Source organism: Clarias gariepinus, chromosome 4, assembly GCF_024256425.1.
Source record: "Clarias gariepinus isolate MV-2021 ecotype Netherlands chromosome 4, CGAR_prim_01v2, whole genome shotgun sequence".
Lineage (NCBI taxonomy): Eukaryota > Metazoa > Chordata > Actinopteri > Siluriformes > Clariidae > Clarias > Clarias gariepinus.
In genome coordinates, this window is record NC_071103.1 from 22152970 (window position 1) to 22166540 (window position 13571).

A 13571-nucleotide genomic window follows, 5' to 3' on the forward strand; every position below is an offset into this window, starting at 1 on the left:
CTTATTTTTATTTGCCTAACACTATTCAACAGTTCAGCTGAAGGCACAGCCATTTTATGAGTCACTTGAGTTGAACATCTTTTTTATTCCTCAATTCGTGGCCCTGAAAAGCATTCAGGTTTATCCACAGACCACACTACAGCCCTCTCTAACATTGTGAAAGAGAAAATAAAGTGATGGGTTGAAACAGTCATGCAATTCGATGCCCAGCCCTGGAAGTGAATCACTTTCACACATGCTGAACACCAGAGTTCACTTAAAGTGAATCCCCAGGCTACATTTTTAAGTGTACACTTCTTAGACTGCACCTGTGCCCAAAAAAACAAGTGTAAAACTCACTAAAGTAAGGCTCAAGAGAAATGAAAATAGGTCTGAAACTTCCCCAAGTGCTTACAGATCCTACAAAAGCATCATGCCCACTCACCTATCTCGTCTTTGCGCATATCTTTAAGCTTGTCCACTGTGAGATTCTTCTCCTCTAGCTTGGACAGCACGGTGGGAGGCAGCGTGGCGAACTGACGCAGGGGGTGTGCCCATCCCCACAGGCGCTTATCAATTACCTTACACAGATTGAGCAGCCTGTACGTCATTGCTGGCCAGCGCTTCCTCAGTGCGATCTCGAACAGAGCCCTCATGATACGTGCAGCATTCTAAACACAATGCATACAAACATAAAACAGGATTATTATTTTTTTTAACAGATATCTACAAAAAGGTCAAAACAGGGGTTCGAATCGTCAACCTTCTCATAAAATTTCAGTTGCATGTGAGCACTGATACTGTTTATCGTTTATCAGCCACATTATAACTGATGTGTAGAATCTTGAACGTGTAATTAATATTTCTGGAGATTTCGCTTTGATTGACAGGCCAGCTGTTGTAGATGGGGGTCCAGATGTTCATCAGACACTAAGCTCCTGTTTCTTAAATCGAAGGCTTGGTTGTTATGAATTTTCCTGCTCTGCAAGTTTGTCACCCAGAATGTGAATACACTGTAAGAAATCAGAGCCAGGATTCATGTTCTGTGCAAAATTGCATCCCAAAGTTCAGATGAGACTCGTATGAAGCTTCTGTAGTCCGGCTGAGATAAATAGAGTGGCTATCTTTTAAAATTACTGTTTATTTAGTACAGATTTACTCCTTTCTTTCCCGCGACGTAGCCGTATGGTTAAACTGGAACTAGCAGAAACAGAACTTAGTATTTAAGTAACATTAAAAAACCTTTAACCACAGAGGAAGGTTATCAAAGAGGGGGCAAACGCGGATGGACTGCGATAATTTGGGGCTGCTTTACAGTTCCTGAGCGGCCTGCAATTATTTGCATACATTTCAGGAACGTTTCTACAGCAGTACACAATTTGTGAGATGAAAAACAGAAAGCATTCTGTGAAATGAGGTACCAAACAGGAAGTTCCTATAATTCCACAGCATAAGAGTTCAATTACTGTTCCATCAATTACTCGGTTTATTCATTGTGCTTTAAACCAAATTAAAAAATATCAAAGCATTGTCTATCTGTGAAACAGGAGGCCTATTAATACAGTATCTGTACCTCACCACACATTTAGGAGCTATTTCATCCATTAGCTTAGATAAGCCTTACATTTTTTGCTTTTGTGTTCTTTTCCCAAAAATACTGTCCATATGGACATGTATAAAATCGCAGGCAGGAACATCAGGCAGGATTTAAAATAAGATATGTTTTAGTCAGCAGTGACGGCTCTTACGGGATTCCTGGCTGTTCGTCTGAAAGCAGCCGAATTAGGAGCAAAGAGGGAATTTGCTTAAACTATTTCAACTATTCGGACACATGGAACCGGTTACCTGCCGAAGAGAGATAGAGAGAAGGCTTCAGCAGAAGACGCAGAATAGGAAGGAGACGTGCGAGACGAGTGGGATTTAATTACTGCCTATGCTTATGTGCAAAGGTTTGTATCAGTACAAATAAAATCTAATAAATCATTGTTGGCTCAACTGTTTATTAGATGAAGGTAAAAAAATGATCAGTTTCGAATTTATTCTTTTGTGTGGTGATTCAAAATCTGACCCCAAAATGAAATAAAACTTTCTTATTTTTTACATTTGTAATGAAGATGCACTAGTCGCCTGGCCAGTGAACGGAACTGTCTGATTTTCGACTTGGTCAGCCACGGATACGACTGATTATTTGCCGTGAGCTTCTAAGTGCAACAGAAACCAGTTTTTTGATGTTACATTATCAAAAGTCGTGTGCATTAAAAAGCCTCAGATCTGTCTAACTTACAAGCAAAGCAGTCTCAAAAACCACTCATTACACACTCTTACGCTAGTCTCAAAACACAGTGAGAGCAAATTAGTCTTGTAACTCGCACACATTAGAAACCATACACATCCAGGATCATTCGTTGTTAAAAGCTTAGAGTTTTGAGATTTTGGAGGCATTTAAGACTTTTGTATCTGAAGTTGGTTTGCATTGTTTGAACGCTGCTGGTGGATTTTAAATAAGGAAACCAGTGTCCTTAGGAATGGATTACATTTAATTAGTCATGTTCACTTCAGTTGTAAAGGTTTTGAACAAAGCTAAGGTACCAAGTAATGGCTTTTTGAAAAGGTTCAAGGTCTTAAAAATGTAATCAAATCAGAAAAAAAATTATATTAAATTGGGATATTTATAAAATAATGATACTTACAAAATCGCAACATAAATCAAACCGGCATATTATACAGTTTGGTGACTGGTAATTTATGTCCCTACTGCTTATGCTTGTTCAAAAAGTGTTCATACAAATGCATAGAATAAATGCTGTCTGTGGTGAAAATCTGATACATATATTAAAAGCTACACTTATTACACAATAGCTACACAATAGATATTAATTTTAAAACAAATTTAAAAAAATCCTCCGATTCTCCTTAGCTGCATCGAATCGTCCTAATGCTATGTGTGGTGTCCAAGCTTTTGGGTTTGCTTTGGCAGGAAATTTCAAACTCACACACTTGTACTCAAACAGCCATACACCATCTTGGCTGTCCTACAGTATATCACTGCACCTGAAAGTAGTATAGACAAAGACTCAAGCCAGATTTCTGGTATGAATTATAACACTACTTTGAGCCAAACTGCCAGCAATAACACATAGAGGGTGCTGTGGACAGCTTGTTATCACAGAGGAAAAGCTCTGCCGCATTTACGTTGGGGTCTGCGCCGTAGAATACTCAAGTGGCCTGTTGTGTTGTGAGCATTTATACTTGTGTATCTGTATCTGGTGTGTCTGTATGTCGCTCTGCAATTACACCACCTAATCACTAGTTGGCGGTGTGTTTTTTATGCCACAATGCTGAGTCTCTTTATCGCAAACCGGTGAGTTCTTTTGGTGTACTACAAATGAGGGCCGATTGAAACTGAGCTGGTTTTGTTAGAGATGGAGCTAATAGATGTTGAGACTTGTTGCACTTTTACTTTAATTACTGCAATGCAAAAAAAAGAAGGAAGACGTCCAAGGAGGCATTCAATCAATACAATAATGCAAGTGTATGAGAAAAAGCCAGAACTGCATTGCTACCAGGTGGACCAATCACAGCTGCTGTAGTCTGTGTTGCATACATGATGTGTAGCTACATTTCTGGGGAGTTGCACTTCAGGCTACTGCACAGGATAAGTGACTACGCAGTACCTACTCCGATGTAGACCTGATACTGAAGCATAAATTAGGCCAAAGATGCTGATGCAATGGTTACAGATGTTTTTGAACCCACTGCTTGGCAGCTAATAAGGTTTTGCTCAATCATTACTGATCATTAAATAGTAGCAACTGATTTGAGGATGTTGTTTTTGTTTCATCCACCTACATGTACGTTATATTTACCTTTTTAATTTACACTGTTATAGAAATGTGTCTGGCAAGTGTCAAATTTGTCCAGTATAATAAGTTCTTTTTGGACTTAGGATTCCCCAAAAAACATTAATGTAATGTTAACAGTTTATTTACTAGATAATTCTGTAATTTTTAATCATATTCCAGACACATTATTAACATAAAGACATCAATTATTGGTTCGCATATAATTCATATGCTCCAGAAGTTATTCAGTATTTGTCAAAGATTTCAGGCATGCACAGATAGAAAACTACCTCATTTACGTGTGTATGTGTGTATATATGTTACCTGGGCCACATAAGACAGATCAGAGATGAGGGAGAAGCTGTCGACCTCGCCGCGCCCGATGTAGGTTTGCAACAGTATGTTGATCTTGCCGTAGCCGTTCTCTACTCCTCCAGCTGCCGGAAGTTCACAAAAGTTACACAACAACTGCTCCAGTTCCTCCATTTCCTCGTCTCGTACCTGCACACAACATAAGACAGTGATCTGGAATACTTTGCACGCTGTCACATGGGGGCACAAATATATGATTAAAAACTGTGCCTTAAAACATGCTCTCTCAAATCAAAACTCTGGCTTTTTACCTTAACCTGCTCAAACTCCTCCGCTTTGGAGACGATGCTCAGAATGTCAGCTTCTGTTTTCTGAGCGTTGAACAGCTCATTGAATGTCTGGAAAACATTTTCAAATCAATTCGCAATGCAAAACAAAAGACTGTGTAATTCATACAAATAACATACTTTATTTTGTTGTTTTGTTATTAATAAAGGAGTGGCCATGTTAGACGTGGAGCATAGCCTTGTTTAATGCTGTAAATACACTTGAAAAAAAAAAAAAACAACGTGGTGGTGTACAGACAAAATAGAAAATCGCACTATAATCAAATGTATTCAGTCTTCCTCTTATTAAAATAAATGAATAAATATTGCTCTGAGGAGTGTTTAAATCAAACCAGGACTCGTGATGAAACTTGATGTGAATGAAGGCATAACCGATCGACTCTTCACCTCAGTACTACATTTGAATGGTGCAAGCGTTTTCAAAAAAGCTGTACGTCTGTGAATGACATACCTCTGCATTCATTCCCATGAACATTCACAGTGAGTGAGACACTCTCCAGAAAAAAAAAAATAATACAGGCTAGGTTGATCAGCAAAAGTGTTCTATTTTTTGCAGTACAATACATGACCTCATACTGTCACGGCACCAATTGCCAACTACAGGAACTCGGCTGGAAGTTATTCACCCCCTCTACAGTCCTGACCTTGATCCAACCCATTTCCACATGTTTGGGTCATTAACAGAGTTCCTGGGAGGCCAGTGTATTAGACGTGAAGCAAGGAGTCCAAACAGGGCACCAGCTTGAGAAAACTTTCTACCTTGAAACACTAGTGAATAAGTGCATTGGTGTAGCAGGGGATTAAATAAAGAAATAAAAGTATCTGGAAACATCAGTGTTCTCTTGTTCTGCACCATCAAAAGTCCAGGTTTGACAAACGCCTGTCGTACATTCACACTACATCTTCTTACATGCAATTAGCTCTTATTTTTCGTTTGACGCACAATAAACTGCTGCTTCATCTTACTTGTTAAATGTACAGCCAAAGGTTTTAAATAGAATTAAATATAAATAATATTTTTTTACAAAGTCTGTTGCTTTAGTAGATCTTTTTGTCAGATGTTACAATGGCATACTGAAGTATAATTAAAAGCATTTCATACGTGCCAAAAGCATTTGTTTACAACTACATTAAGTTTATGCAACTTTGTGAGGTCTTGAAAAAGAGAAAAAGAAGGGTCAACACTGCAAACATTGAATTTACATAAACTTGCAATAAGAGCCTTTGACACTTGTGTAATTCTTGTAATTATACTTCAGTAGACCATATTAACATCTTGCTTGACTTTATGAAAATTAATATGAGTGTCATTCTTAAAACTTTTGGCCACGGCTGTATATAGAGACATCACAAAAAAAGAAAAGAAAAGAAAGCTTTGAAAAAAGTAACAGAGGTTGCTGGTGCTGCTGATGAGAATACTATAATAAAGAAATGATGAAAACTGAATGTCTTACACTAATTAGTATATTATTTCCTTGCTGTTTAACAAGCACGCTTTAAAGCCTGTGTATACTGTAGATACCTCCAGGTCTCATCCGACCTTAAAAGCCTGATGGACAGCACATGTGTAGAAACAACAGTGACATGCTCGGAAGAGACGAATGATAAAGAGCGAGTTGCTGTAGGATAACACAAGGTATGTGGAGAAACACCGCAACTGCCCACTTTACCTCAATTGTGTTGTACTTTATGTAGAAGTGGCTGGCTGTTCTGCCAAGATCTGTAGAAGCAAAATAACCGGTTCTCTCATCAAAACGGATCATCCGAGCTTTATCCAGCTTCCTCCCGGCTTCAATCACTAAATCTTTTCTGTACAGCTCCAACCCTGGATCCATCTATAAAAGAGTCAAAGTGTTTATTATTAAGAGGGATTTGAGTGGAAACTCCTTAATGGATATGAGAAAGGTGCTGGTGTGTACCTGGTAGGCCTTGTGGTTGATGCCGTAAACAAGCGGATTGGCTCTCATTCGTACATAGAGGTAGGTGTAGCTCAACCACTTAACGGCTTCTTCGACGTTGGTCACAGTTCCCAAAGCCACCTGACAGGAGGGGGAAAACAGAATGAAAGCATATGCATAAGACAATACAGATACGACTGGCAGACATGGGATAGCAAAGTATATTGACTAGGCAGGTAAAAAAAAAAAAAAAAAAGAATGGCAGTGCTGTAGCTTATTGTTCAATTGCACCACCTGGTGGGTATTTTTGATACTTCTATGGCTGACATATTTTTATTGTTATTAGAAGATGCTGCCATCATGTGGGAGGATGAGGAACTTTCCACTTTTACTTATTAAACCTCTTTTCTTTACTTCTGTTCAAGAAATATGATAATGACTCGATACTACATCACCAAAACCTGAAGATTTCAAACCACATACTGTATGTACATTTATGACACTTGGCAGAATGTTACATTTTGCAAATCTTACGTTTTTGCATCTTATTATACAACTGAGCAGTTGAGGGTTAAGAACCCCAACAGTGGCAACTTGGTGATATTGGGGTTCGAACCTTGGACCTTCTAAGTAGTAGCCCATTGCTATAACCACTGGGCTACCCTTACCCATGTGCAAAAATTTGAATTTGATTTATTTTTATTCAACCAGCAAGTTTTTATTTGACTGGAAATGAGACCTCACCCAGGAGATAAAAATACGATGTACAAGATGCATCGTTGCGGAAAAAAAATATTTCTCAGCTTTTATTTAAATTTGAACAAAAAGTGTCATGTCCAAAATTATTCATACCCTTTGCAAACTGTCACAGTTTATGGGACAATACAAAGTTCTATACCATATCAAATAGTCCAAACTGTTTTTAAGCATCCTATTAACCCTGATTCATTGGGAACAACGGTTTTAATTAACTCAACAGGTGAAAAACAGAAGCTTCCTACTGTTGGTTTGTGGACAGTCATGGCTAAGACAAAGGAGCTCCATGAGGACCTGCGGCTGCGCATTGTGGCGGCTTAAGTCAGGAAAGGGCTATAAGACCATATCTAAATGTTTTGAAGTTCCATTGACTACAGTTCAAAGTATTATTTAAAAATACACGCAGTCTCAGAGGACATAGTCGGAAGCCAAAAGTGACACCAGTGCTGGCCAGGAGGATAGTGAGAGAGGTCAAAAAAGAATCCAAGGATCATCACCAAGGCCATCCTAATAAATCTGGGCTCTGCTGGTGGCAACATCTCTAGGCAGACAGCACACCACCGCTGGGTGCAGACCAAGGAGGACGCTTGGCCTTTGCAAATACTCATTTGGTCTTCGGTTTTACGGTCAGATGAATCAAAAATTTAATTGTTCGGCCACAGTGATGTACCCTTTATTTGGCGTAAAAAAGGAGAAGCCTTCAACTCTAAGAACACCATCCCCACTGTCAAACATGGCGGGAACCTAATGTTTTGGGGGTGTTTTTCAGCCAGTGGACCAGGAAATCTAATCACAGTAAACAGCACCATGAAAAAGGAGCAATACATCAACATTCTCAACAACAACAACAACATCAGGCAGTCTGCAGAGAAACTTGGCCTTGGGCGCCAGTAGACATTTCAGCACGACAACGACCCAAAACACACAGCAAAAGTGAAGAAATGGTTAGCAGACAAAAACATTAACGTTTTGCAGTGGCCCAGCCAGAGTCCTGACTTATATCCAATTGAGAATCTGTGGAGGGAGCTAAAGATCAGGGTGATGGCAATGAGACCCTCCAACCTGAAAGAGTCTCATCGCTAAAGATGAATGGGCAAAAATACCAGTGAAAACATGCAAAAAGCTGGTTGGCAATTATAGGAAACGTTTGATTGCTGTAATAGCCAATAAAAGCTTTTCTATTGATTATAATAAAAAGATGAGTAATAATGTTTTTCCACAATAATACAGCCTCAAGTACATCATCTTATTATCTTCTGGGAGACGTCCGTCTTTTATAATCAAGAAAAAACTTGCTGGTTAAATGAAAGAGTAACTTTAAGTGAAAATATCGTTGGGATGGCACTATGAGAAACATTGAATAAACATTGAATAAAAATATATAATCTTTTGACATTCCCAGTTCTAAATCAAAATGCCCATTGTCTGAAACCTACAGCTGAGCTGTTTTTTTTCTTTTGTATTTTATTTCTCTAATTGCATTAACACCTTTAAATTTCATTTATGATGCAGGTTTAACTTCAAATACCAAAGGACTGGCAATGTTTTGTTTAATTCTGTCCGGCCAGTTCTGTGGAATGCTGTGACAAAATCTAGCTTGACAGACAGACAGACAGACAGACAGACAGACAGACAGACAGACAAAAATTGTTCGAAACCTGTATTTGGGTCCTCCAATGCATGAAAAAGAAAAGATAACACTGAAAGAGTGAGTTTTGAACAAAGTACAGATGAAAACCTCTTTTTTATTTATATAAAATGCAAATAATAAGATGCAATAAAATGCAAAGGAAGCAATTTGAGGTGTACCTCAGCACTGAGGTTATCTGCGAGGCTGGCATGAAACTGACTCTCGATGGGGTTTTGTTGTGTGAGGAGGGTGAGGTAGTGGCTCAGCTTTTCATGTGAGGTGATGATGGTGCCCTCTCCATATTTATCAAACTGAGGACGACCAGCACGCCCAAAAATCTGCATAACATCCAGGATACCCAGATCCACCATAGCACCTCTCTTCGCATCATAGATCTGAGTGCCCTATAAACCACACAGAAACCAACAGAATCTCATGTCAGCTAATGGGAGAGATAGTGTGTGCGCACATATATGTTTGATTGGCACATGGACTAAATCCAGTTTTATTTCTCACCTTAATGATGACTGCATGAGCGGGCAGGTTGACGCCCCAGGCCAGAGTGGCTGTACACACCAAGACCTTTAAGTAGCCTCTGGAGAACATGTTCTCCATAAGTGTCCGGTCCTGCCTCAGCATCCCAGCATGGTGGATTCCAAACCCATCTGGAAACATTTCCCTCATCTGCTTATTTCGTGAGCGTTGCACCTGTAAAGTTTACACACACACACACAACACACACACACACACACACACACACACACACACTTATTCAAGTGCAAAGTACCGACTATATGACTATGCCTCAACTAATCACTTAAGACCAGTCACTTATCGTTATAAATATCACTTATTATTGTTTTAAATTCTGTGTAAGAAGATTTAGAACTGTACTTAAATATGGAACCTAGCCAAAAAAGCACATCCCAAATACACTGGGACATTGGGATACATTTACGGTCATGTGTTTGAAAGATTGCCTATGCTCCCAGAACCGCTCTTGCACAATTTAAGTCCAATAATTTGTTATCAATTTAATTCAGTTATCATTTATATAACGCTTTTAATGACAGTCAGTTCATGAGGCAGTTTTATAGAAAAAAAGAGAACATACGTTTAAAAAGTGCAAGGAAATATTTATAAAAAAGAAATGCTCCATTGTTGGGATAACCTGGTCATTCAGTACATTTAATTTATCAGCCGACTTCATTTTATTGTCACATAACGTTGCTGATCTTAGACCTGACCAACTGCAGAAACGCCAGATCATAACACTGCCCCCAGAGGCTTGTACAGTGGCCAAAATGTATGATGGGTACATCACTTCATGTGCTTCTCTTCTTACCCTGATGCACCCATGACTCTGGAATAGGGTCAGTCTGAACTAGATCACATGACCTTTTTCCGTTGCTCCAAAGTCCAATCTTTATGCTTCCTAGCAAACTGAAGGTTTGGTCTCACAGCTGTCTGTTTAGTCTCAAGCCTGTGAGTTCTCGTCACATTGTGTGTTTGGAATTTTTCTTACTGTCTTTATTAAACATACCCGAGATTTTTAAGTAATCTTGCATCAGTTCACCAGCTGAATCATAAAACATATCAAGTTTAAACTGACTACATGCTATAAATGAATCGTTAATGCATAAAAGGTGACTACTGTCACTACTAATTGGAGGTGCACGGTGGCATTGCAGTTATCACTGTGGCCTCGCACCTCCAAGGTCGAGGGTTCAATTCCCACCATGGGTCAGTGTGCGTGGAGTTTTTCCTCCCACAGTGCAATGACATGGGTTTATGTGTGCTTGTGTGCACTGTGATGGACTGGCACCACACCCAGAGTTCTCCAGACCTCCCACAACCCTGCACCAGATAAATGGTATAGGGAATGAGTGGGGGAGAGAAAGACAAATCTCCCAACTCAATGCAATGCTTGCTGATACTGATGGCATAAAACATTAATTATATACTTTTCCATGCCTTTTCCCCTTCTCAAGATGTTTGAAGGCCCATCTACTAGAACCATCACCATTCCCTGAAACATGGTCATGTGCACCAATACCTACTGTAGCACACCCCCACACACAGAAAGCATTAATCAGTTAGGTGATTGAGATGTGTGTTGTGTTGACTGACAACACGAGTCGTGACCTCTGCCGACAATAATGGCCTCCTCATCAAAAGGTTTTATCTCTTTCTGGCTCACTCTAAATAGAGGTCAATGGCAACCAGGCCCCATTGGCTTTCAGAGGAAAAAAACAACAACCTGCAGACAGAATATCTCTCTCCTACTTCATCAGCTCACAAGCAGAATACCAACTAACACAGACTTATCAGAAGGCGATCTTACTGCGTGTCTGTGTGCATTCATGCAACTAGTGCGTCTTTGGTTTCTTTGAGCCTCGCCAAAAAGTGCCTTTTGTTATGTATTGCTTGAAGGGTTGTTCCCTTTCTGTCCTTAATGAGGACTATTCCCTATTCCTCAAGGATATGTTCCTTCCTGATAATCAATGCACTGATCCAACCTCAATCAAAAAGCTGTCTGTAATGAGCTGCTCCTTGCCACTGGGGAGTCAAGCGTTTTATTTCTGTCTTTTAATGAAAGGTTGCAGGGTGCCATTCGCATTATTTTCTCTCCTTTAAAGCTCTGACAGATCACTGATTGTTGCTTCTGTTTTTGGTTCGTTAATTAATTGCTCTGTCCTAAGATGTTTGTCCTGGGTATGGATTCTCCTTTAGTTTTGTTGCTTACTTGTTGGACCTTTTGTTTTCTAACAAGTGGGTCTCTCTGGACACGTTTATCTGCCTGTATCTTTATCCCCAGGCTCCTTCCTACAGCGTAATGAGAGTGCTTCATTCTGCTTTCAATTGGCCTTACACAGTCAAGGCATTGCAGAGGAGAACATAGCCAATGGGCATAAACATAGTGGGCCAATTCCAGCTCAGAATGTCCAGTTCACCCATGCTTTAACTGCTTGCCCCCCCCTGCAAGGGAGAAAAATAAACAACATAAACTAGAAAGAAAACAAGGTACGATTTTAAATTTCACCAGTTGTCTGTCCTAAAAGGAGACAAACACTTCTGTTCACACACACACACAGAGACACACACACACACAGAGACACACACACACACACACACCACACGAGACACACACACAGGACACACACAGACCTGCTCATTCATACAATCATGCTAATCAAGCAGCAGCAGTGCAATGCATATCATGTAATCCTGTGCAGCTCAGGAGCTCCAGTTAATGCTTGTATCAAATATGAATTTTGGGGGAAATGTGATCTCGGTGGCCGTTTTAATCCTGGCATCGTAGCTGGTACCAGATGGGCTGGTTAATGGTTAGGCCTGTGATTTACACAGAATGGTGCAAAAATAAATTAATAAATGTCCAGTGAGCATCAGCCTTCAGGCAATAATCTCTTGGTGAGGAGAAAGAGGTCAGAGGGGAATGTTCAGACTGGTTACGGCTGACCGGATGGCTAGAGTGATTTAAAATTCACTTTTTTGTCATTTTTAGACATTCAGTCAGAAGGGTCTCCAGTCTACATGCACAATTATTCTGTCCTTTTTACATTTTTGTTTAGGCTAACTAGATTTTTCCCCCATTGTGACATCATATAAGAAGCTCCTCCTGCATCAGCTTGTTGTTCAGCTCTGTTTTGGCTCAGCAGTATCTCATTTACATATACACTTAAAATGTGACATATGGAGCAGGAGTGAAATAGAGGGAGCCTGAGGTATGAAAAATGCATTACCCGGGAGGTATTTCAGTAGGAGCATTAGCAAACACAGACACACACAAAAGACACACACAAAGACACACACATTTACACTTTCGGGGAGCTTTTAGACCGGTGTTAACCTGTTAACAAATTGTAAAATATGGGATTTTTAAATGAACCAGGAGAGAATCTCAGAACATTGAGGAAGTCAGACAAGACAGGAATCTGAGAGTATAGTGGGCACAAACTCACGACACCCAATCTAACTGGCTTAAGCAGCATAAGAATGAGTTTAGTAGCCTGCAGTAATCATACAGTATGATGCACTGATGTCAACTTGAACAACCGAGTGTTTCCAACATCCTGTGGAGTCCTTAGCAAGAGAACGTAGCCCATCCTGAAGGCAAAGGGGTTCCTACTCAAGCAGAGTAGGCATTAACTGAATAAACAACTTTTTAAATATATATATGTATATATAGGTCTTTAAACCCACATCAAAAAAGGAACAAATCAGTTAAAACCCAGTGAGTCAAATATGAATGGACTAATAGATATTTGTTTGTTTAGCCATATTCAACCTGCATCAAGTTAATGTGTGAACTCATCTGTTATGAAATATAATGTGACTAACCACAAATTGGCCACACCACCGCAGGGTTAATTGAATAGCATTGATTATCAGGTAAATACCAGTAAACTGGTGACAGGATCATGAGCACCCAAGACTCATCTATGCATGTAGGGATCAAAGGCCAATCCCCTCTGTCTGATCCCACAGAAAAGCTAATGTAGCATTAAAATGCCACAAAATGTCAATGCGGGCCAAAATAGAAAAGTATCAGAACACACAGTGCATCACATCATATACGCAGCTTAGTAGGCAAATAGTTCAAGGTTGTTGATCCGACCTTCAGATTCCCCAGATCTTAATCCAACCAAGCACTGATGGACTTAGTTGGATAAATAAGTCCAACCCAAAACACCCACTGGTAACATCCCCGTGCCAGACACCACAGAACACCCCCAGATGTTCTGTGAAGTCCGCCCTTAGGGGTTCAGAAGTGCCCAGACAGCGC

The 13571-nt window shown here is 39.9% G+C and overlaps 1 protein-coding gene across 1 annotated transcript in view; it reads right to left on the reverse strand.

Annotated features, from left to right (window-relative positions):
- ascc3 (activating signal cointegrator 1 complex subunit 3) overlaps positions 1 to 13571 on the reverse strand; it is a 174723-nt gene that overhangs the window by 36860 nt on the left and 124292 nt on the right. The window contains exons 15-21 of the mRNA XM_053494602.1: positions 9281 to 9472; positions 8944 to 9168; positions 6400 to 6519; positions 6151 to 6315; positions 4445 to 4531; positions 4146 to 4322; positions 425 to 650 (exon numbers count right to left, since the gene is read on the reverse strand). Of these exons, the coding sequence (XP_053350577.1) occupies positions 425 to 650; positions 4146 to 4322; positions 4445 to 4531; positions 6151 to 6315; positions 6400 to 6519; positions 8944 to 9168; positions 9281 to 9472 (1192 nt within the window). The remainder of the gene's footprint in view (positions 1 to 424; positions 651 to 4145; positions 4323 to 4444; positions 4532 to 6150; positions 6316 to 6399; positions 6520 to 8943; positions 9169 to 9280; positions 9473 to 13571) is intronic.